The sequence below is a fragment of the Camelina sativa genome, chromosome 6, assembly GCF_000633955.1.
Source record: "Camelina sativa cultivar DH55 chromosome 6, Cs, whole genome shotgun sequence".
NCBI classification, from domain to species: Eukaryota; Viridiplantae; Streptophyta; class Magnoliopsida; order Brassicales; family Brassicaceae; genus Camelina; species Camelina sativa.
This window is the reverse complement of record NC_025690.1, coordinates 20948752-20967957: the sequence shown is the minus strand read 5'-3', so window position 1 is coordinate 20967957 and position 19206 is coordinate 20948752. Positions and strand designations below refer to the sequence as shown.

At 35.1% G+C, this 19206-nt stretch overlaps 6 protein-coding genes across 9 annotated transcripts in view; 2 read left to right on the top strand and 4 right to left on the bottom strand.

Moving 5' to 3' along the window:
• Positions 23-2512, top strand: LOC104792668. The gene is made up of 8 exons (XM_010518865.2): positions 23-417; positions 520-667; positions 762-912; positions 1013-1138; positions 1215-1295; positions 1423-1615; positions 1705-1975; positions 2089-2512. The coding sequence occupies exons 1-8, from the start codon at positions 223-225 to the stop codon at positions 2322-2324; spliced, it is 1401 nt and encodes a 466-aa protein (XP_010517167.1). The 5' UTR covers positions 23-222; the 3' UTR covers positions 2325-2512.
• Positions 3000-4732, bottom strand: LOC104792667 (cyclin-dependent kinase B1-2-like). 2 transcript variants are annotated; one of them, XM_019246976.1, is made up of 4 exons: positions 3938-4732; positions 3775-3844; positions 3487-3652; positions 3000-3337 (listed from the first exon to the last, which is right to left on the bottom strand). In XM_019246976.1, exons 1-4 carry the CDS (start codon positions 4602-4604, stop codon positions 3245-3247), a joined length of 996 nt encoding a protein of 331 aa, XP_019102521.1. In that variant the 5' UTR covers positions 4605-4732; the 3' UTR covers positions 3000-3244. The 2 variants fall into 2 exon arrangements, with proteins under 2 accessions (XP_019102521.1, XP_010517166.1); XM_010518864.2 differs by having other exon boundaries at positions 3487-3625; positions 3938-4731.
• LOC104792666 (KH domain-containing protein At2g38610) lies at positions 10395-13291 on the top strand. The gene is made up of 7 exons (XM_010518863.2): positions 10395-10683; positions 10791-10882; positions 11231-11382; positions 11567-11683; positions 11793-11909; positions 12052-12195; positions 12681-13291. The coding sequence occupies exons 1-7, from the start codon at positions 10598-10600 to the stop codon at positions 12831-12833; spliced, it is 861 nt and encodes a 286-aa protein (XP_010517165.1). The 5' UTR covers positions 10395-10597; the 3' UTR covers positions 12834-13291.
• On the bottom strand, positions 13462-14821 carry LOC104792665 (acid phosphatase 1-like). 3 transcript variants are annotated; one of them, XM_010518859.1, is made up of 4 exons: positions 14793-14821; positions 14172-14559; positions 13878-14090; positions 13462-13786 (listed from the first exon to the last, which is right to left on the bottom strand). In XM_010518859.1, the coding sequence occupies exons 2-4, from the start codon at positions 14534-14536 to the stop codon at positions 13609-13611; spliced, it is 756 nt and encodes a 251-aa protein (XP_010517161.1). In that variant the 5' UTR covers positions 14537-14559; positions 14793-14821; the 3' UTR covers positions 13462-13608. The 3 variants fall into 3 exon arrangements, with proteins under 3 accessions (XP_010517161.1, XP_010517163.1, XP_010517162.1); XM_010518861.2 differs by having other exon boundaries at positions 14729-14802; XM_010518860.1 differs by lacking the exon at positions 14793-14821 and adding an exon at positions 14694-14786.
• LOC104699304 (putative F-box protein At5g41500) lies at positions 16561-17808 on the bottom strand. Its single transcript, XM_010414629.1, has one exon. It carries the CDS (start codon positions 17806-17808, stop codon positions 16561-16563), a length of 1248 nt encoding a protein of 415 aa, XP_010412931.1.
• LOC104792663 (coiled-coil domain-containing protein 89) overlaps positions 18841-19206 on the bottom strand; it is a 12478-nt gene continuing 12112 nt past the window's right edge. Inside the window, exon 17 of the mRNA XM_019246975.1 lies at positions 18841-19151. Within this exon, the coding sequence (XP_019102520.1) occupies positions 19051-19151 (101 nt within the window). The 3' untranslated portion in view covers positions 18841-19050. The remainder of the gene's footprint in view (positions 19152-19206) is intronic.

Here is a 19206-nt window from a genome sequence, read left to right as displayed (position 1 = left end):
AAAAAAAAAAAAAAAAAAAAAAAATTGTCACATTATAATAGATTCAGAAAAATGTCATGAACCTAAACTATTTTGTTCTTATGATAAAATCCAATTTAATTCCCATAGATTCAGATTAGCCCATTTGGAGCCTTTAGTTGGCTGTTGTTGTTGGCAACAACAGTTTTACACAGACCCTTCTTCATCATCACTTTTGGAATTGATTTGATTTGATTTGATTTGATGATGGAAGGAAGAAGAATCATAGCAAACCCTAGACCTTGCGGCGGTAGAAGAGTTGTCGCCAAGAAGAGGTCTCGTCCCGATGGATTCGTCAACAGCGTTAAAAAGCTTCAACGCCGAGAAATCTCGTCTCGTATGGATCGAGCTTTCTCAATAAGCACCGCTCAAGAGAGATTCCGCAACATGCGTCTCGTGGTATGTTGTATCATCTTCTTCTGATTTTCTTCGATTTCGGTTAATTTGGTTCTCCCAACTCCGCCAAAGTCTGAATCTTTTTTGTTGGGTTTTTGGATTCAGGAGCAATATGATACGCACGATCCTAAAGGGTACTGTTTAGTTTCATTACCTAACTTGTTGAAACGAAGCAAAGTTATTGAGATTGTTGCTGCTCGTGACATTGTCTTTACTCTTACTCATTCTGGTGTCTGTGCTTCTTTTAGCAGAGGTACTTACTTACTAACACCTAACTCTTTCTCTTTGGTTTGTTGTTGTGTCACTGTGATTTTTGATTGGAGTTTGTGTTTTTTATGTAATTGCAGATACGAATAAAAGGGTTTGCTTTTTAAATGTTAGTCCTGATGAAGTCATCCGGAGTTTGTTCTACAATAAGAACAATGACTCTCTCATCACTGTTTCTGTTTACGCCTCTGACAATTACAGCTCTTTGAAATGCAGATCCACTAGAATCGAGTATGTCTACTTACTGTTATGTGTTTGTTGTCATGATCTTCTTAAGTTATTAGTTCTCAGACTTGTGAAAGTAATGTTTTTTTTTTTGGGGTACTGTTAGATATATTCTGAGGGGTCAAGCAGACGCAGGATTTGCTCTTTTTGAATCTGAGTCACTAAAGTGGCCAGGTTTTGTTGAGTTTGATGATGTTAATGGGAAGGTGCTGACATATTCTGCACAGGATAGGTATTTCTCTTGTCTTCATTACACAAAATGTGTTGAATTGAAGTTCCCCCAACTGAGCCACAGTCTTGCTCTGCAGTGTTTACAAGGTGTTTGATCTGAAAAACTATGCCTTGCTGTATTCGATATCGGACAAAAATGTTCAGGAGATTAAGATCAGGTGACTTTTCTACATCTTTCTATGTGTCTCGTTTACAAATGCGGAAGTGAGTTGATTCATAGTGTTTTCTTGATTGGGATTGAAGACTTGTCTCTATAACTTGTGCATCTATTTTTACTTGCACCAGTCCAGGGATAATGCTGTTGATTTTCAAGAGAGCTGCGAGTCATGTTCCTTTGAAGATTCTATCAATCGAAGATGGCACGGTTCTCAAGTCCTTCAATCATTTGCTTCACCGAAACAAGAAAGTTGATTTCATTGAACAATTCAATGAAAAGCTTCTAGTTAAGCAAGAGAACGAGAATCTCCAAATACTTGACGTGAGTGTTTTTTTGTTCTTGGTTCAAGCTGCTTTATATATTTGCTTTTTTTTATGTTTCTAATAGAGTTTTCTTTATGTTCTTAAAAGGTTCGAAATGCTGAGCTGATAGAAGTTAGCAGAACTGAGTTCATGACACCATCAGCATTCATATTTTTGTATGAGAACCAGTTGTTTCTAACATTCCGGAACCGTAATGTCTCTGTGTGGAATTTCCGCGGAGAGCTTGTGACCTCGTTTGAAGATCATCTTCTTTGGCATCCAGACTGTAACACAAACAACATCTACATAACAAGCGATCAGGATCTGATCATCTCATATTGCAAGGCAGATACCGAAGAACAGTGGATAGAAGGAAATGGTAAGCAGACTCATCATCCACTCTTTTATATCAAGAAACCTCATTATAGAAATGCTCTGTATGATTTTTGTTGTGCTATTGAGACATTGTTGTGATTTTGGTTGATTATGCAGCGGGGTCAATTAACATAAGCAATATATTGACTGGTAAATGCTTAGCTAAGATAAAAGCAAATAATGGCCCTCCTAAGCAAGAAGACAGCAGCAGTAGTGATTTGGGGAACTCCAGGCAAAGGATAAGTGTGGTTGCTGAGGCTTTGGAAGACATAACCGCTCTCTTCTACGACGAAGAGCGGAACCAAATATACACAGGAAACAGACACGGCCTTCTCCATGTCTGGTCTAATTGAAGCTACCCGTCATTTGTTTCTTTACATTAAGCAGCTTTGAAGTTTCTGTATCTTGTTCTGTTTTTCAACTGTGTAATATGATCTGTAATTTACTGTGTTTGAGCAGCAATTGTGGTTGTAATGAAGCAGCAAATATTTGGGGGGAATTTGGCTCCCCATTTATGTACACTAGTATGATCATTTGACTACTTAAAATATTAAATTTAAGAGATTGGTTTACAAATTTGATATTGTCATTTGTCCAAATATTAACAAGCGATCCATGATCTGATCATCTGAGACTGCAAAGCAGATTACCGAAGATCAGTAGATGGAAGGAAATGGTAAGCAGACTTGAATCAAGAAACCTTATATGAAACTGTTCAGCGTGGTCTGATTTTCTTGACATTGTCGTAATTTTGGTTGTTTATGCTGCGGAGTCGATTAACATAAGCAATATATCTTAACTAGTAAATGCTTAGCTAAAATAAAAGCAAGTAATGTCCCTCAGAAGGAAGAGGCGTGCAATAGTAATGGTTTGGGGAACTCCAAGCAAAGGAAAAGTGTGGTTGTTGAGGCTTTGGAAGAAGACATAACCGCTCACATGAATAAAACATACATGTATCAGCGGTTTACATTTATCAGCTTTGGAGATCTCTGTATCTTGTCCTGTTTTCTCAATTGTGTAATACCATGTGATCTGTAATTTACTTGTCTATTTGAATAGCAATTGTGGTTATAACGTAGCAGCAAATAACACATTTGCATTCTCTTCAATTGGACAAACAAGCTGTTCAGTTTCTTTTGTATAAGTACAAATCTCTCTTAAACACACAGAATAAGACTCCAAGATGATGGTGGTGACAAGGAATTTGAGCCATCAGCTTCAAAACTCCAGAGAGAAGGCTGATGGGTAATACAAGCTTGCAAATTGCCAGAGGTCAGAACTGAGATTTGTCAAGGCTGTCAAAGTAGGGATGATCCATAGCTGCTTTTGCTGAGATTCTATCAGCTGGGTTGTACCTCAGCATTTGCTGCATTTGATCAAAAGTTTCAAACAAATTATCATCAACTAGGAACCCCAACAGAAAGAATCTGACTAAAGAGTAAAGAGATCAAGTATGCAAGAGAATCTTAGGCCACAGAAAAATCCAGCAATGGTCATATTTACGAAGAGCATTACCGTGAGAAGATCAATTCCTTCAGGAGATAGAGATGGAACAGCACGTGATAAGTCTTGCGATTCCCACTTTGGATAGACATGCCAGTCACGCAATGCCATTACACCCGGCCATTGCTGCTCAGTTGGTGTTCCTAGGAATCTCCAGAACCCAAAACAAAACCATGTTCTAAGATACACATTAGATTGATACTAGAGAGTCCCTATGTTCTAAATAAGTTCACAAGAACTGAACCTAATGAACTAAGGTGCTAGACTGATTCCTAGGCATCAAAACTATGAAGCAAATACCTGAAAATATGAAGCAGCTGCTGAAACTCAGAATCACCAGGGAAGAGAGCTTGCCTCCTAATCATCTCAGCTGCAAAAAAAAGTGGCAAACATCAATAACGCAAAAATAGCAGAACAAAGACGGATTCAAAAGGGTATATCAAAATCACGATAGAGCACTAACCAAATATGCAACCAACAGACCACATATCAACAGCAGTAGAGTAATGAGTAGAACCAAGCAAAACCTCAGGAGCTCTATACCATAACGTAACAATCTCATGAGTATAAGCCTTAAGAGGCACAGTAAAAGCACGACTAAGACCCAAATCAGCAATCTTAAGAATCCCTTTATCCTTATCCAAAAGAAGATTCTGCGGTTTAAGATCACGGTGAAGCACACCATGGCTATGAAAATGCGCCACACCTTTCAAAAGCTGAAACATAAACCTCTGCACAAGTGAAGACTCAAGCGGTCTAGGATTCGAACCTTTCCTATGAGAATCTATAAACTTCTTGAGATCAGTATCGAGATACTCGAAAACGAGATAGAGGTTTGATTTGGGAGAGTGAGTAACAACAACAGGTGGAGACGACGGTGAGGATGAGATCGAGGAGTCTTTGGATTGAAGAACATGTTCGACGCAGAGGAGACGAACGATGTAGATTGATTGAGAAAGCATCTGGAGAAGAGAGATCTCGCGAAGTGCCGTTGGTGGTATACCTTCTTCGTCCATCTCGAGTCTCGTCTTCTTCAGAGCGACGAGGTTACCGGTGGTTTTCTCCATTGCTTTGTAGACTTTACCGTAGGTTCCTTCACCGACCTTTTCGAGCTTCTCGTACTTGTCCATTGATTGAGAATTTGAGATTGTACTAAGATTGAGGATTTGAGTTTTTGGGGGTGTTCTTTATAAACCCTAAAGCCCCAATTTTGGATATTTTTAGATCTGGTAAAGGCGCCTCTTTGATTTAACGCTAACGATTTTTTTTTCTTTTCACGAGTTTCCCGCTACTAGTGATGTTAAAGTGGGCTCAGAGCCCGCGGGCCGAACGGGTACTGTTATAAAAAATTAGACCCGTGACCCGTTTATTAACACTATAAAATAAACGGGTTTTAAACGGGTAAGCCCGTTTAAATCCACGGGCGTGACGGGTCTGATAAAACATAAATGGGTAGCCCGTTTAATTTTTTTTTTCTGAGTTTTTGTTTTTTCTGCGAAACGTTGTCGTTGAGTTTAGGGTTGTACTTTAACATCACCGCCTCTATCTCCGACCTCGCCGCCTCTATCTCCAATCACCGCCTCATCATACGAGCGTAACAGTTTTGAATTTTATAGTTTTCATATTCTTAGTAGATCTACTTTTGCGGAGGTGATGATGGTGGTGGTGACTGGTAAGCACATCGAAGTTCTTCGATGGTGGAAGCTTTTTTTTTTTTAACTCAAATTATTTTATTGTAGTATTATTGAACTTAATTAATTATTTAATTAAAAAATAAATAAATACCAGTATAATCGGGACATGGGACATCCATTAACTAAACGGGTCGATATAAATTTAAGGGGTGTTAATGGGACAGGGCTTAAATGGGTACATAATTAAACGGGTATGACTTTTTTTTACATTAAACGGGCAGGGTCTAAAAGGGCCGGGTCTAAACGGGTCAGGGCCGCCCATATTAACATCTCTACCCGCTACTTTAGGACTTTGAATCCCTCGCACGCTTCACAATTCGCACGTACCAGTAATATTTGATGATTTGCTTATAGTGAGACTAAAATAATCATCTCCCACGAGAATATCCATTTTCAATTAAAAAAGGTTTAGCACAAAAATATAACAAAATCGATAGGTTAAACAAGAGAAATTGTAAACCAAACAAATATCAAAATTATTCAACATATATATGAAGAAAAATTAATAATTAATTTATCAATCTTTTACAAATATATTATTTTACCGGTTGAAATACATAAAAACCAAGATATATTTCAAAAAACAAATGATAAAAGGTGATAATTTATCTTTATTAAGATTAATATTCGATATCAATTGATGACCAAATTATTTTTTTCTTTAAGAAGGTTGATCCCTAGAACCTACAAAAAGAACTAAAACATGTTTGTTGATCATGAGGGTTAAGCATGTGATGTAATCTTCTACTAAAACATTAGAAATACAAAATACTATTAAACAAACAAACAAACAAACGATACCATGAGATCTATGCTAATATATACTTGATTACTATGCTCATTTATGTTACAAGGATACTCAAAACACACGGAAATCAATTACTTTAAAACACATGGAAAAACAATTACTTTCTAAACAATATACTGTATGAAGTCATGCAATTTCAGAAAGTCATAAAATCATCATAAAAAGTTCTATGTAGTTTACATTTAAGGGATTAATTCTAGAATTTTATAATGGATGAGAAAATAACTGTTTTAAAGAAAAGTATATAAGAGAAAGAAAAAAACAACATTAAAAACAAAAGAATGTGGTTCATGTGGAATATAAACAAAGGTTCAATTGTTTATTACTAAAAAACAAAAGTATTGGACTACAAATTAAAATGAAAATTACATTAGCAAAATAATAGGTTTATTTTTATGAGTGCAAGATAAAACTTAGTAATCTTTCTTGTAGCTTTTATGTGGTTGTGATGAGATGTTAAAAAGCCTTTGCATTTTTAATTTGATATGTCTCTTGTAATGATTCTACTTCTTCACATTATTCAGATACAGGGAACTGCTAGGCTCCCATGCTTTAGATGGAGAAATCAAGTATTCATAGAGAAACTAAAAGTATTCTCAATGATACTACTACCAAGGATGTTCATCCTTCAGCAATTGAGGAATTTAAGGAGCACAAGGTTGCTATTTTATTGTTATAAAAACACATACATAAAAATATTTTACTTAAGTTTTGTTCATATTTTACATATGTTTTGCTTATTTTCTTGTTAATATCTATTCAACATTTCAAAAAACAAAAAATGATTAATTTGCTGTTATATATGTATATATATATATGATTTTTGTTTTTACCCAATATATATATATATATATATATATGATTTTATCATAGTAACAAAGTAATATAAACATATAAACATTCAAAAGTATATATTATCTACGTATTGCATAAGTAACCGCCTAGTATATATATATATCATCTTTAATTTCTTTTTAATAATAAATAACATTTTTTTTTTCTTCGCCTTAGTTAAGGTTATATGAAATGAACCTAAGCATGCGCTGCTTCTCGTGAGACGAAGATTTAGTTAAGTTTTGCGTCTACAATTAAAGAAACAACGAATTTGTGTTTGTCTTCTATGAAGGATTTTCGCAGAGCAATGAAAGGGAATTTTTATGTATTATTATAGGTAATTTTCCGTTATAAAAAGATTATAAAAGTGAACAACGGTTAACTGATTGACAATGGTCAACAAAGTTATTTGCGCACCAAGATTTGCTACAATAACCTAGAATTTATTAGAAACAACTAAACTAACCTATTAAGATTTTAAAAGATTTGTAAAGTACATTTTTACCATATTATCCCCCCACATATTATTCATTTTCCTTCCTAACTACATAAATATTATAATAATCACATATAAAATATTACATTAAATGTTCAGAATATTATTTGAAAACAAAATTTAAATTAGGGAATATTAGGAAAATGAAATTAATAAAGGAAACAATTTAATAAGTGAATCAAATGAAAAAGGAAATATTTTTTAAAAAGATGAAAACTATTGACCATGATATCCACTGTTCATCTTCTGCAATTTTAAGTACATCAAAACCATTGGTTAATCATTGAAGTGGAAACGGTAAGCTTCTGTTCATCTTCGACCATGTCACTAAACCTTCTGTTTGTATTAAAAAATTAGTTTGACTATGATTCAGTGTTATATTGCATATTGTATGAGAATTTTAATTAATAAGATTTTAGTTTGTGGGATTTTTGAATACAATCAATGGTGAATAACAAACGCAACTGTAACCTTAATCTCCAGTATTCAACGATCATCGAGATGGAGGTAACTCTTCTAAAAGTTTTATTGATGTGGAATATGAAAAGTTTAATTAGTCTGCCATGTTTTGGATGACTTTGTGAAGATGAGCTCTTCCAAAGTCTGCGTTTTTTGGTAGATTTGGATTTATCATCAAATTTACTATAAGTCTATAGATAATCAACAGATTTAGTAGCTAGTCTACGGAAATTCATAGACTTCGGTGAAGTCTTCTTTTTTTTAGTTGATTTCAAAATTATATTTTGTCAGACTTATAGTTAGTCTACGGAGATTCATAGACTTCGGTGAAGTCTTCTCTTTTTTAGTAGATTTCAAAAATATATTTTGTGAGACTTATAGTTAGTCTACGGAGATTCATAGACTTCAGTGAAGTCTTCTATTTTTTAGTAGATTTCAAAAATATATGTTGTTAGACTTATAGTTAGTCTGCGGAGATTCATAGACTTCGGTGAAGTCTTCTCTTTTTTGGTAGATTTCAAAAATATATTTTGCCAGACTTATAGTTAGTCTGCAGAGATATATAGACTTCGGTGAAGTTTTCGCATTTTTGGTAGACTTCTTAAATATATTTTGTTAGACTTATAGTTAGCCTGCGGAGATTCATAGACTTCGGTGAAGTCTTCGCATTTTTGGTAGACTTCAAAAAAATATTTTGTTAGACTTATAGTTAGTATGCGGAGATACATATAGATCGGTGAATTCTTCGCATTTTTGGTAGACTTCGTAAATAGATTTTGTCAAGTTAGTCTGCATATGTTGAGTCTATTAATCCAAAAGATGTTGAATTGGAGTCTTCGTTTGATATAGCAAACAAAAGATGTCTTCCACCGGAGGAAATTCGTGGTGCTGGTAGACCAAAGAAGTCAAGATACCTTTCTGCACTTGAAAAGGCGATGGGTAAAAAACTCTTCAAAAAAAAGAAGAAGAAGAAGAAGTTATGTGAGAAATCATCAACCCAGAAGTTACGTAAACATCATACATGTTCACAATGTAAAATGGCTGGGCATAATCGTGCAACTTGCAATAACATTTAATTATTATTTTCTTCAGGTGCTTTAACATATTATTTTTGAGAATTATGCTTTGGTTTTCAGATTATCGTTACGTAGTTTATAATTCCAAAAGCCTGATACCATCGATTATTAGTGAAGTGTCATATTCATATGAAGTTGCATGTGGTGGCTGCCACACGTGTTGTTACAACTTACAAGTAATACTCTCTTATTTTATATATATTGAGTTGTTTGTGTACAGAGAATTCAATTTTTTAATAGAAGTTTTAATCTAAACAAGAACAGAGGATTCTATAAACGAAATCGGAGAATAGAGGTTAATAATTAACAATAACCCAGCCCAGAAATCCAATTAACTTGAACAACTAAAACTAGTCAATAAGGAAAAAAGCATAATAGAGTTTGTCATTCTAGAAGTAAAACTCCCTTGAACAGAGAACAAGAACAGAGAACAGAGCATTGAATTGCTTAATAGAAGTTTTAATCTAAACTAGAACAGAGAATTCTAGAAACGAAATCAGAGAATTCTAGAAACGAAATCAGAGAATAGGATTTTATAATTAACAATAACTCAGCCCAAAAATTCAATTAACTTAACAACTAAAATTAGTCAATAAAGAAAAAGGCATAAGAGATCTTAGGTTGGTAGTGATTGAATTTGTTGTATATGGAGAACAAGAGAAGGATGTTTCACGTTTTGAAACGGCGAGCACATGAAGAATGAAGAAAGTTTCTTTGACTCATGTTAATACCAAATTAGGTCTTAAACAATTAATATATTTCCATAAATATTTAGAAATTGGATTTTAATTTAATAATTTTACGAAGAAAATCATTTGACATTTTATTTTAAAAGGAAAAAGACAAAGGATAGTTTTGGTATTATGAAAACTATTACACAAAAAATAAGTTAGTCTAACAATAAAATTAAAATGAGGTTACCATGGCTAATCATTAATAAAAGTGGGTTATCATGGGTAATTCTCTCTTTTTATTTTATATTATTTCACTTCAAAATTACGGATTAGTATGATACTTTGTTTTAGTATATACTGTATCTGTATGTAGAGGTAAAATCCATAATTTAATTGTGCGTTACATATGGAAAAAAGTCTCAAACCCAAACCTAACCATCCATCCCTACAAGAAAAAAACACATTTATTGTAAAAATATTAAATGTAAGGAAAATAAAAATACGTATGTAAAGGGCCAAAAAAAGACAGCTCTAATTGAGCGATGGCATGGGTGACACGTGTTCAGTTTTAGCGGCGTTAAAAGATACGGTCTACGTAGTCTCGCACACACCCCAAAGTTTCTCCCCCGAGTAGTAATAACTAATAATAATGTTAGTCTTCATCACTCATTTAAAATTACAGAAAAGAATCAAACGGCGACGGTTGATTTCAACCTTTTGTAATAAAACCAGAGAGATCCACGCTGTCACTTATTACACAACCTTTTATAGTTTCCTCTGTCTGTGAGTTGAAAATTACATTTTTTTTTTCTTTTCTTTCCCAGAAGATATATAATTGTTTTTTTTCTTTTCTTTTCTAATAAACAAGAAAAATAGAGGAAAAAACCAAAAAAGAAAAAAAAAAAAAAAGTCTGGCGTCTTTCCTGCAGAATTCACATTTGGTGTCTGCTGCTGGCTTTCTCTTTCTCTTTCTACTTTCTGCGATTTCCATCAAAACAAACCCTTTTGCGCAAACAATCTTGGTTTTGGGGGTTCTTGTACAGAGAAGAAGATACAAAGCCACACACCTAAAAAGAAACCTCATGTCTGGTTTGTATAATAACTCCTCTTACTTCTCTCCTGCTCGAGCTGCTTCTCCTCAGATTAGAAGCACTCCTGAGATCGACAGGTTTGTTTTCCTTTTTTCCAGACAGTCTTTTTGTTTTTTTATTTATTTATTTGTGAAAAGAAAAAAAAAACCGATCTGTGTTGTGTTCTGTTTCTTGTTTCTAACAGCTCTCAGTACTTGACGGAGCTTCTCGCCGAACATCAAAAGCTTACTCCTTTTATGCAGGTCCTACCCATATGTAGCCGTCTCTTGAATCAAGGTTCCTTCTTTTTTCCCTTTTTTTTTACTAATTTTGATTCTGATTCGGATCTAAAGTTTTCTTTTGTTTTTCCCACACCACTAAAAGTGTATATACCCTTTTAGCTATCTCTTTCTTCTGTTTTCACCAGACTTGATCAAGTCATTTGATTTCTTACAAAATGTTCAATTCAGTTAATCTTAATTAGTTCAAGAGAGTGAGATCAAGTTCGTTGATCTGATTCTTCAATTTTTATTGTCTGTTTGAATCCGGCATTACCTTACTTTAGTAGTAGCCTTTTTATGAGTGTCAATTGACTTGTGTTGTTGTTCTTAACTTCTTATAATAAAAGGGTTTCTTGATTTGCAGAGATGTTCAGGGTATCTGGAATGATGTCTAACCAAGGATTTGGTGATTTTGATAGACTTCGACACAGAAGTCCCAGCCCCATGGCTTCTTCTAATCTTATGTCTAATGTCTCTAACACCGGGTTAGGCGGCTGGAACGGCCTCTCTCAGGAGGTATCATCATCTACCTTTTTTTTTTTAATACAACCACTCTCTTTCATAACATGAAGCTGCTGATCTGTTTTAAACCATGTTCTAATGTTGTCTAGAGTTTCACCTTTGCTAGAGTACTAGAATACTTTTACGCTAGCTTCTGTTAAGCATTGTGAGATAAGCTAAAACACTTAGTTTCTTACAGAGGCTTAGTGGAACACCTGGAATGACAATGGATTGGCAAGGTGCACCTGGAAGTCCCAGTTCATACACCGTCAAAAGGATATTGCGTCTGGAGATTCCTGTAGATAACTATCCTAATGTGAGTTTTCAGGTTTACTAGTCTTATTTATGTGTGTTGTTCATCTTATGCTCCATCATAGATGGTAATATTTCTCAACTCCCCATTCTTATTTCCTCTGTTTTGTCAGTTCAATTTTGTTGGACGACTTCTTGGCCCTAGAGGCAACTCTTTAAAACGCGTTGAAGCTACCACAGGTTGCCGTGTATTCATCAGAGGGAAAGGTTCAATCAAGGATCCTGAAAAGGTGAGATCCATGAAACATTGAGGGGACTTTACCAAAAACTTTCACAAATTAACCAACCAGTTGAGTCCAAATTGGTATTGTGGTATTTAAAAGAGTACTGAATAACATGTCTTCTACTTGTGTTTTTGATGATACAATGTAGGAAGATAAACTAAGGGGAAGACCGGGCTATGAACACCTGAATGAGCAGCTTCACATCTTAATAGAAGCAGATCTTCCAGCGAGTATCGTGGAGATACGTCTGCGACAAGCTCAAGAAATTATAGAAGAGTTACTAAAGCCTGTGGTAACACTCATTTTTCTCTTCCCATTACTTTTAAGTTATTTCTTGTATTATATGTTATTGGTATCAGTACAAGGCATTAAGAGAATAGTCCTCGTCTTCCATGAAGGGTATTACAATGAAAGGACACGTTTTTATTTTAGGTTTTTTCCGTAGCTGTTTTGTCTCAGTGAGACTATTAGTTATTACCTGTAGGGCCTCTGTTGTTTTGTCTCAGCGTCCATATTTCAGTACCATTCTTTGGAGTTTGTGGTTAGTGTTCAATTATGCAGACATGTACATGTGTGACCACTACTGTGACGACCAACACCAGTCAAACAAAGTAGCGATTGGTGTATTCGCACACGCCAAAAATATGCCATCTTCTTTTCAAGCACTTGCATTGTTATGTCTTTTGACTATTCTTTGTTATCAAAATGCAACCATAATAGGAAAACTTGGCTTCCAGTATTATAACAATTTTTGGTTTGTTTGTTGCTATATTGAAGGATGAGTCGCAAGATTTTATAAAGAGACAGCAGCTGAGGGAACTAGCGTTGCTAAACTCGAACAACCTGAGGGAAGAGAGTCCAGGTCCAAGCGGAGGTGGAAGCGTTTCGCCTTTCAATTCAAGTGGTAAACGCCCCAAAACAGGATGCTAAGAAGCGTTTTGTTTGCCTCGCCCGTTCCTTTAAAAGCCTTATAATGGTTTCTTCAACCAAAAGAACATGTCTGCATGCATACACAGACGCACATGTGTATATTTGGTTTCTCCAGTAGTGCCTGCAATGGTGGTGGTCTGGTCTTAAGCCGTCCTGGTCTCTCTCTGGTGAGTGGACCCTGTGTGGCCTTTTTCCTTTTTCTTCCATTTTGTTTTTTTTTTTTTTTTTCTTTGGTCGTCTTTATGAGAGACGACATAGAGATTCATTACAGATTATTTGAAAAAAAAGATTCGTGCAAAAAAAAATTAAGGAAAAAAGAAGGTATGAGATTTTATATATTATATATATAGGGAGAAAATAGATGTGGTGGCTTGGGAGGGTAAAGGGCGAGGATTGAAATTCTTATTGTAAAAACATAAACCAAAAAAAAAAACACATTTATTGGATTGATTCTTATCTTTTGATTTTTCATTTTTGAGACTTTGATGTAAAACTTTGGCTCTTTTTCATTTTTAAATATTATATTTATTTTATATTTTATTTTGTCAGTTACAATCATATTTTATATTTTAACAGGATTACTTTGCTATCAAAAAAATATTCGAAATTGTAAAACTAACACAATGTCTTTTCTAGAACTATGGTCTGATTTGTTCACACTTATTGTTATAGAACTCGTACACCATAGAACTTGAGTTGAGACATACCCTTTTGTATGTTGTTGTACATGTATTTTGATTGGTAGTAAGAAAAAGTAGTTAAAAGTAAAAAAGTCTTAGGGAACAAAGTACATAGGATTAGGAATCTTAAAGGTACGATCCCCTGAATATTCTCCTTGTAAGTCACTCCATTGGTCGCCTACATTACCCCAGATCCTGTAACCTTGTTCCATCATTTCCTTTCTGATTCTTGTTTTGTATGTTATTGCGCTTTGTCTTTTGTTATCTGCTGTCCTGCAAGTACGTAGAATATTTCGTCCAACATTGTATGTGACTTGATCTTCCAAACAAAAATCTTTAAAATAATGAAGTAAGCCTCTCTTACCTCATAATCAACCTTTCATAACCAGTATATCCTTGGTTATGCAAATTTTCTTGTGTAGCCTGACGAAGTGTCTCTTCATCTCTTCCGGTTACTAGGAAAACCTTGAAACCTGTTTCTATTAGTGTATTAAACAATTCAAGAACAGGTTGTATTGCTGGACACTCTCCTTTCATCGACCATGTTCTAAATCCGGTTGGATCATAAGGGTCACATCTACATATTAACAATTTAAACATATTATTTGGTATCCAATAATTTTCGAGTCATAGGTCTAGGAATGACGCGTGTACGTACCCGTATCTCTTAAGCCGATAGTAAAAGACGTTTGACAAGCAAGTATCATCAACATCCAAGATCCATGCGTCCATGCCATCACCAGGAAGGACTATCTCATTGAGATAAAACTTGATTTGGTCCACAATTAACTGGACGTCTCTGTCATATTGACCAGCAAGCATATATACCTCAACGTAACGGAGACACTGCAGAGGAACAATGCGCCACAAACGTACATTGTTGGTCTCTACTCCTAGTCTCCAGCTTAAGCAATAGCTAGCACCATAGTTTTCGTCCATCGGCCATGGACTTGTGCTGGTTGCCACTGAGGATATTGTCAGAAAGATGAGAATCAACGTCTCTCTCCTACACTTGTGATCCATTGCTCTTGATTCTTCTACTTCATCTACGCACCCGTGAAGGTTTTATGCAAATATTAGTAGAGATATGAGTAAAAGTGTGTATGGAAAAACTAGTGACTAATGACAAAAATTTGCTAAGAAAGGAAATTGACATAATACAAGAGGAGAGAGTTCACACAAAGATAGAGATCGAGAAAGAGAGAGCTTTGTTACTGGTGAAACAAGAAGACTAATGCTTGTAGTAATGCTTGAAAAGTGAAGATCAGAGTAATAATACCTACAGTGGTGGTGGATCAGCTTAGTTAGTAATTTAGTATTGTAGACTTTGTAGTCGTGTTATAGACTAGTATTTAAAGAGTTTTGGTTCGGTAGAAGATTCCGGATGAGGTTTCATCCACTAAGTCGCACCATTTTTTACGACCAATTAACTTAAATTATGAGGTAAGCAAAATTATTATTTAAATTCTTGAAATGGGGTCAAAACCAGCACCGAACATATTCACTAACACACATCTATCGCCACTATTTATATTCTAAACACATTCACATCCTCTACTATCTCTAATAATAAATCTTTCGCATTTACTAAGTGGCGCATGATATCTTTTAGTTAGTCCTATATAACACTATTACACTAGGTGGATGAGCTCACTAGATTTTTTTTTGTATTTCCTCACTAATATTCACGTTCATATCCAAGTTTTAGGTTTAACGATCATCTGGTTTTGGTTCAACATGTTAAATTTGTAAGTCTCCGTGCTCATGCAATATAGTAGACAAAAAGATATATACAAATTTGCAATATAGTCTTAGCTAGGAGGGTGTTATTGCTAATTATGAAGAAACCAATAGATACACATTTGTCAAACCAACAAAAAATGGACCGACCAAACAAGACTACATTTATGGATTGGATGCTGACAAGGATTAGATTGTTATTAAATTTTTGTCAACAGAAAAGTGGATGACACGTACGTTAGTAGTCTAATGGAAAATGTAAAGGACACCAACTAATGAAGTTTAGAGTTTGTCTGTCAACACTACTAAATTGGCAAATTCCGTTAAGAGGTGTTGCCTTTAATCATTAAAAACTTAAAAAGAATGCTTCAACTACTTAACTAAAACATCACAATTGCGCAACAACAACCAATTATCTTATCTCTCTTTGTTGATAAAATAGGGGCGGCAAACCCAACTCCTATCACCTAAACATTTCTTAGCAATTTAGGCGATTAAAATCTATAAATAGCATAATATTATTATTAACAAACTTCTTCTCTCTCACTTCTCTCAATCATAATAATCTTATGATTATACTGAGCCGTCCATCTTCCTTCGAGGTACTTCTCTCCTACTATATAAGAGCCACCACCGAGCTCTTTCTTCTTCTTCGCTCTCTTCACTTATCATATAAACATGTAAAAACCACAATCAAGAAGACTTGGCAGATGGAACCAATAAAAAAACCATTTGAAAATATAGCCTCCTGAATATATAATTGCTGACTTGCACTCACATGAATATTCAAATGATTACATTTAATTTGCACTTAAAACAGACCATCCACCAATACAGTTTGTGTATGAAGCCTCAGATACGTCAGTATTTCAATTGGTCTCCATTGTGAAAAAACGATGAATAGATGAAACTTTTTATGCATGGGTCATGCCTGTTCAAATGCATGAAAATTACTGGTAACGAAACACAACTTCTGTTTTGTCACACACAAGTTCAGTCCTTCACAACCAGGGCCGGTGATAGGCATGTGCAACAAGTGCATTTGCACTGAGACTATCTCAACAGCACCAACAACATCATATGGTTCTTTATCAAGTAAGATAGTAGTCATCACAATGCAAGAAGTCCTATATGGCTCGACCCTTTCAGTGTCTGCTCTTGCAGATCACAAAGTGTAATCACCATAAGCCTCACTTGCGATAAAGTATATATATAAGATACAAGAACACAACAAAAATTACCTGTAACTTAGCAACCAATCTCGTATTTGCTTCTAATCATCCCGTTTTCTCCTTCTGCGCCTCCTCCTATCTACATCCATGTCTATATGGCTTCTTCATTAGCTTTTCTATTTCAGCAAGTCTCAACATGTTTTGATCAAATTGACGCTTTTCTAAACTACTGTGTTCTATCCTTTTGCCTCGTGCAAGTTTCTTGATTTGGACCAAACTTGGAACATAAGAGCACACACTAATTAGCCAACGGTTTTTGTATGCAGGTACTCCGAGATCCAAATCTTTTGAGTATCCAGCCTCTCCGATGATCTTAATAAATGGTTTGGGACATTCGTCAGAATAAGAGTCATAACCATAGTCTCTACCAACACACATGAAGACTTTCTTCTCCTCGTCAATGAAGAAACAGTCTGGAAAATTTATCTTAAGCTCTGAATCAATTCGCAAGAACTTGCTCCAGGACACCATTTCGGCCTCGATGTTAGTTGTAATCCATATCTCAAACTCATAATCATAGTGGTGGTGAAATAAAGCTGCAATCTTCTCTTCTTTAACACAAGATAAATGTACATATGCATATTTAAGATCCTTAACGCATGATGGCAGAGGCAAAAGCGGCCCAAATCTCTCTTTTGTAAAATCAAAACAGATTATGCCATCCTTGCAACCTTCTGAGCTCCTTTCTTTAGCACACCAGTAACTGTTTCCCTTAAGAGAAACGCTACTGCTTGAACAATATATTCCCCAGTGTGGAGCGACGTCAAGAGTTGTCCATAAACCAGAATCAAAATCGTACATCTCATACCAAAAAAATTGCTCTTCGGGCTCTCTGTGAAAATAATCTACAAACCTCAACAATTTAAGGCTACGACAAGATTCCTTATCCTCGTATCCGAGAGTATAATTGAAATATCCTTGTGGAAGGTGAGTATATCTGAGTTTGATCCACCTTGTTTGGCCCCAATACGGATTCCAAACCACAATCCTTGTAACGTCTTTCAAGAAGCATAACACTAAACCCTCATAGTGGCGAATTCGGGATATACTGACTTGATTGTTAAGGAAACTAAGTTTACCTTTAAGCTCTATACATGGATCAACGTCAACCACGCTGCTCATTAAATAAATACTGTGATGCTGCACCACGATCATCATTGACTCCCTTTTTCTTGTTGATTTACCAATGTGCATCTTCTTAAAGCTCTCACTTTGGGATAGACTGTTCCAACTTTTGCATGTTAATCTCACAGCTTTCAGAGATTTCATGGGAAGCCTATTAATAATATCCTCGATCAAATCCCTTGGAAGATCGGAGATCATCGTCTTCGTCGTCGTCATCGTTTCAAATGGCAACCAAATGTGTATTTATCTTTGTTTCCTCTGATTTCTTGCGGCTAAGGTAAAGAAAAAAAAGTATACGACACATAGAGTGCAGATACATAAATAACCCTAAATAAAGTTGGGCCTAGCCTGGGCTCAGAATCTAGTCAGTCTTTAGATGTTATTACATTACTTACAAAAATTCATTAGAGTCGGTTAAGATAATCGGCTTGTATTGTATGATTAGAGTCTGTTTTTTTGGGTCACACTTGAGTTCAACCTAAAACATTTTATTGTATACCAAAACACAGCAGACAGTATCTTTGACCTGAGACTCCGGTTTATGTAGATAGTAGTAGTTCTAACGCTTCAGCATAGTTTATAGTCGGGCTTTAGATGTATCTAGTAGCCCTTGGATGTTAATTATCTCTATCTCCTACCCAAAATGGAAACACAAGGCTAGAAATCCAAGAGAGGCTGCATAAGTATTATTCAAGATAACATATCATAATCAACATTAATGCAGGACAAATCAACAATCAAATGTCTTGCAGGATTAAGCTCAGCCTGTGGAACAAAAAACAAAGTGATCTTTAAGATGTTAGAAGACAAATCATGTAAAAAAATGTGGCTAACATAAAGTTAATATCAGTGATGAGATGTATCTTATATTCTAAGAACAATAACATAGAATAATAATTAATTATATATATATATATAATTAAATTTATAATTATAAAAGAAATATGGAGTTCAAACAAAAAAAATCAAAAGATATATTATAAAATACCAAAACTAAGCAGCAAAGAAAACATATAGGGAAAATTATCACATGTGTCTAACGCATATACATTTCTCACACCTAGCTAGCCTATTAGTACTGAATAGTTGGAATATACGGAGGATTTGACATAGTTTGTTCTGATGTTGCTTACATGAGTCTTGTCTTTGCTCAGAAGCTCAAGACTTACGTTTGAACTTCCATGATTTTTTTTGAAAAAGAAGGAAAACAAAACAACATGATGCACTCAGTCATCAAAATCATCATCATCAAGTCATTATCCTATCAAAAAATTACAATAGACATCTGTGTACTGTAAGTGTTGTGAATAGCTAATCAATGATCCTCATTGTATCTATGTAAGATCCCTTCAGATTAAAAAGAAAAAGAGAGAGGGAGAGAGATAGATATTGCGATGCATCTTCTCTGACTCCAATGTATTGTTGAGTTTTACAAAAAAACTATTTCTTTGCCGCCAAATCTGCACCACTCACGTATCTTGCTACAAACGAGACTAGCCTGAAAGGAGCACCTATGAGTGGAGCGTCCACCAGAGGCACACCAGCACTTGCTTCGTCTTCTCTGGCTACTACAACCTGTGATTCCACGTCTACTTC

Coding starts and splice junctions, on each gene's coding strand:
- LOC104792666 (XM_010518863.2), top strand. CDS start 10,598: ATGTCTGGTTTGTATAATAACTCCTCTTACTTCTCTCCTGCTCGAGCT. Junction 10,883..11,230: donor TAGCCGTCTCTTGAATCAAG/GTTCCTTCTTTT, acceptor CTTGATTTGCAG/AGATGTTCAGGGTATCTGGA. Junction 11,910..12,051: donor CAATCAAGGATCCTGAAAAG/GTGAGATCCATG, acceptor GATACAATGTAG/GAAGATAAACTAAGGGGAAG.
- LOC104699304 (XM_010414629.1), bottom strand. CDS start 17,808: ATGATCTCCGATCTTCCAAGGGATTTGATCGAGGATATTATTAATAGG.
- LOC104792667 (XM_019246976.1), bottom strand. CDS start 4,604: ATGGACAAGTACGAGAAGCTCGAAAAGGTCGGTGAAGGAACCTACGGT. Junction 3,653..3,774: donor CAGCTGCTTCATATTTTCAG/GTATTTGCTTCA, acceptor TGTGTATCTTAG/AACATGGTTTTGTTTTGGGT. Junction 3,338..3,486: donor AAGGAATTGATCTTCTCACG/GTAATGCTCTTC, acceptor GATCAAATGCAG/CAAATGCTGAGGTACAACCC.
- LOC104792668 (XM_010518865.2), top strand. CDS start 223: ATGATGGAAGGAAGAAGAATCATAGCAAACCCTAGACCTTGCGGCGGT. Junction 418..519: donor TCCGCAACATGCGTCTCGTG/GTATGTTGTATC, acceptor TTTTGGATTCAG/GAGCAATATGATACGCACGA. Junction 1,296..1,422: donor GTTCAGGAGATTAAGATCAG/GTGACTTTTCTA, acceptor TACTTGCACCAG/TCCAGGGATAATGCTGTTGA.
- LOC104792665 (XM_010518859.1), bottom strand. CDS start 14,536: ATGGATCACAAGTGTAGGAGAGAGACGTTGATTCTCATCTTTCTGACA. Junction 14,091..14,171: donor TATCGGCTTAAGAGATACGG/GTACGTACACGC, acceptor GTTAATATGTAG/ATGTGACCCTTATGATCCAA. Junction 13,787..13,877: donor TATGAAAGGTTGATTATGAG/GTAAGAGAGGCT, acceptor ACGTACTTGCAG/GACAGCAGATAACAAAAGAC.